This window comes from Fulmarus glacialis, unplaced genomic scaffold (assembly GCF_000690835.1).
Source record: "Fulmarus glacialis isolate BGI_N327 unplaced genomic scaffold, ASM69083v1 scaffold38521, whole genome shotgun sequence".
In the NCBI taxonomy this organism is placed as follows: domain Eukaryota; kingdom Metazoa; phylum Chordata; class Aves; order Procellariiformes; family Procellariidae; genus Fulmarus; species Fulmarus glacialis.
The window spans coordinates 25196-28907 of NW_009195350.1; the positions used below are offsets into that span (position 1 = coordinate 25196).

The 3712-nt window shown below is 40.1% G+C and overlaps 1 protein-coding gene across 1 annotated transcript in view; it reads right to left on the reverse strand.

The window, feature by feature from the left end:
* The window catches only part of LOC104084295 (serine/arginine-rich splicing factor 7-like), a gene marked incomplete at its 5' end in the record, with an annotated part of 5122 nt that extends 1591 nt beyond the window's left edge, over positions 1–3531 (reverse strand). Inside the window, 4 exons of the mRNA XM_009588067.1 lie at positions 296–340; positions 2699–2752; positions 3230–3331; positions 3457–3531. Coding sequence (XP_009586362.1) covers positions 296–340; positions 2699–2752; positions 3230–3331; positions 3457–3531 — 276 coding nt within the window. The remainder of the gene's footprint in view (positions 1–295; positions 341–2698; positions 2753–3229; positions 3332–3456) is intronic.
* Positions 3532–3712: the final 181 nt, after the last annotated feature.

The following is a 3712-nucleotide window of genomic DNA, read 5'->3' on the forward strand; positions in this document are numbered from 1 at the left end:
AAGATATGCCCCTAATCTTGTCAAAAATACTTTTTGTCACAATCATGGGTTAAACAAAAACCTGTATCTACAATCCTTCTGGAAGAATTGCCTACTGTCCCACAAAAATCAGCTATAAAAAAAATACATAAAAATAATGTATGAAAAATATTTTAAAATCAGCTATTAAAAAAACCCCAAACAAACAACAACAAAAAAAAACCCTCTTCCACATGCAACTGAAATACTGGTCCAAGCAGGATTTTGAATCATGACAAAAAAAAATACTAAGTGCTACTTGTATTTATACGCTCACCTTTTAGCAGGTAAGCCAGATTTAGATCTACCATGGGACCCAGACCTACAACAGGAGAAAAATAAAGCTCAGCAAAGCAGCCAGTGGCATGCCATACAATGAAAGTTAGCTAAACCAGCACCAGCAAATTCATACTACATAGCATCACAAACCAGAGAGGAAGGCTCTGGTGCTGCAGGCTTTTCTTGTGAAATTTCAGGAGGATCCTTTAGCTCTTATTCCAGAGACCCCACTTACCAGAAAAGAGTACAAGCACAAGAAGCTCCCCAGCAAAGCTTCAGCTACCACTTTCACAAAACAGAAGACCCTGTATCAGGCTCCCAAGACTTTCTCCCCACCTGCAAGTATCCCTTCCTTAAAGGGAAGAATAGTTTCAAGTGTCATCTTTGAAAATCTTTTAATAGCACATTAAGAGCCTGGAATCAGCCACAGGTAAGCGTGTGTGCTGAAGAGCTGATATATTCTTCAGATCAAGTTCCCAGCACTTTTCTTCCAAGTATAATATAGCTTTTTCATCAGTCACCCCAATGAAAACAGTATTTCAGTTTTCTCTTCGACATCTGGCTACTAATGTGTAAACTATTCCCAGTTCATCTTATGAATTAAAATCTACTCAAACAGTGAGACCTTCCTCCCACGTTTATCATGTTACTTTACCAACTCAAGTATTTGCTGTTACTTAGAAAATATTTGTCCTCCTAGAGTGTCAGAATTCAGGCACGTGGTATTACTGAACATCAGAAAGCCCAGCGTTCAAGATAATCAGTTGTTTAAATAGACTTGGCCAAAAAAGTAAAAAACTTTTATTCTATTTCTGCTCAGAACTGTTTTTAAAGGGTAATCAAGATTCATCTTTACCTGGCCTATTAACTTACAGAAATATTACATGGACACGTGGCATAAGTTAAACAGTTACGTGCCACTGCTTTGAAACCTTCCTGGTCACTATGCTGAGCCATCCTCTGTCACAGTTCCTAACACTATAACCAGTAATTCTGTTACTGTATCACAGTTACACCGGATGGAGTTGCCCACAACTACCCCAAATACCCATGTATTTTGTAGCATGAGCATAACTTCCTTTGATAAGAAATACAGTAAGGCAGCACACAAGAGCATCATCTTACTACAAGAACTGCTGGCAAATCCTCCTTCCGAGAGGCACAGCAACAAAGCAGGACTGCAAATCAAAAGCTCTAGAAGCAGCATCAGTTACGTACTAGTGTTTTGCTGTATTAGCAGAGGACCAGCACTGACTGGAGTTTTCACAATGCTTCCAGAACTCCAGTCCTGAACTACCACTTCTCATCACTGCAGCTGCAGGCCTATGCAAAGTCAGCATTCCTCAGAAATTTCAATACGAGTATCAAGTCTTTCATGCAGGAACATGACTGTCCCAGAACTAGAAGTCACCAAGCAACATCAGCAGTATCCAGGCTCTTCCACAGTAGCAGCATGCAATTTGAGCCTGGCTAGTCATCTCCTGCATTACAGGCCTGTATGAGTAATAAGTCGGGACAGCTTTAGTAATAATAATCATCATCCCCTTAAAGGCTCAATGTCTAAGTCCTAAAGTAGCAGGCAGGCCCCTAAAAAACATTTCTCTTCTCCTACTCTAATACAAAACAAAAGACAACTTCTTCCAACTTACCAGGCTCTCCCATTTTTATCCTACTCTTTTCACCCTTCTTCCAACTAAGACTTATCACAAAGGATAGAAGAAAATAATGCAGGAGCATTTACTCCATACATGGAAAACATCCAGACCAGGGCTACATGTCAGAGAAGCCCTTCAAAACACTACCTGTGGCATTAAGATTCATGGTCCTGTTCATTCAGCCCTCCAAACCTCTGAAGTCAAGCATCCTACCCCATATAGTGTAGTTCTTAGCACTACAGCAATTTAATTTGAGCTAACTCTCAGAACTGGAACTGACAAAGCTGAAAAGCTGTAAGCAAAAGTTCAGTCAATAGTGGCAACCTTTTCATTGCTCCCCCTCCCCCCAAGCATTTGGGATTTACAAAAAAACATGCCAAGAAAAACCTAAGCAGGACACAAGGTCAAGCATTCTCTACATGCACAGGCATTAACTAGTTGTCAAAACTTCTCTCCACAGACCTTAAATCATATATATACTTTGTTCATGGCTACATATACATCAACTATATATAGTAGCCACACACCAAAACAAACTCATGTTTATTACAAGAAATCAACCACTACTTTAGTCTATGAAAAGGCATAAGTTATTAAGCATGAACATTGCTATGCTGCACAACCTTTTAACCCCTTCCAGCCAAACTCCCCTGGGGAAGAAAAAAAAACCACAAACAAAAAACACAACACACACACACACAACACCCCAGAACTATTATTGGTCTGAATTAAAACAAGTATCTTACCTGCTTCGAGGCCATACAACAGACCGGGACCTTGAGCGTGATCTGGACCTAGATCTAGAAAAAAGCGGTGAAAGCTCAACTACTACTACATGATTCATACAGCTGAGATAGTATTCTTTGACTTTGATCCTGACCTCAGAGAATTTTGTTGGAACTATTTGTTTTGCAGAAGTTAACTTTTATTGTTAGAAAGCTGTAGTATATTTGGCCAGTACTACCATCCACATAAGAAATCTCACTGCCCTAGCCGACTAAGCATAATTACTCCCTGTATACTTGAAGCTGAAGTAGGAAACCTTAACCATACATCAAGGCTGTAGCTTTGGTACAGTGTAAGAAAAGCTCAGAAACAGTAGTTCCAAAATTATATGCTTAAGTTTTTAACTTCAAGGAAAGCATTCAGATTAGCTCTCACAGATGTAACACCATGAAGGTTCCTGCAAACACATGGATTGCAAAATATAAACTTAATGTTAACTCAACAGTTATGTTCCCTTCAACAATGTTTTGGGCTTAATAGAAAACACATACCTTGATCTCCTTAAAGAACCAGACCGAGATCTGCGGGGTGAAAATGATCTATACCTACGAGGAGAGATTGACCTGGACCTGCGGTAGGAAGCTGACCTTGATCTACAAAACAAAGGGAAAAAAACAACCAAAATTACTGCAAGGTACTTTTCACAAGGACTACAGCAAGGGGTGGAGCAGAGGGAGGAGTAAGAACAAGAATGAAAACACAACAGCCAGAACCCTACCTCCTACCACGACTCCGACTGCGTGACCGAGAATACCTTCTTCCTCGGGACCTTGAACGGGATCTAGACCGGGACCTGGTTTTAGGTTAGAGAAAAAAGGTATCAGGAAACAGCTGCAGCAATCAGTGCACGTGAGGCCCTGCTGAAGTCAAAACTGATTTCAGACAACTAAGAAGAAAAACAAACCAAAACAAAACCAAAACCAAACAAAAAAACAAAAACACACCACTAGCATCTGTCAGTTGGAAAAATCTCT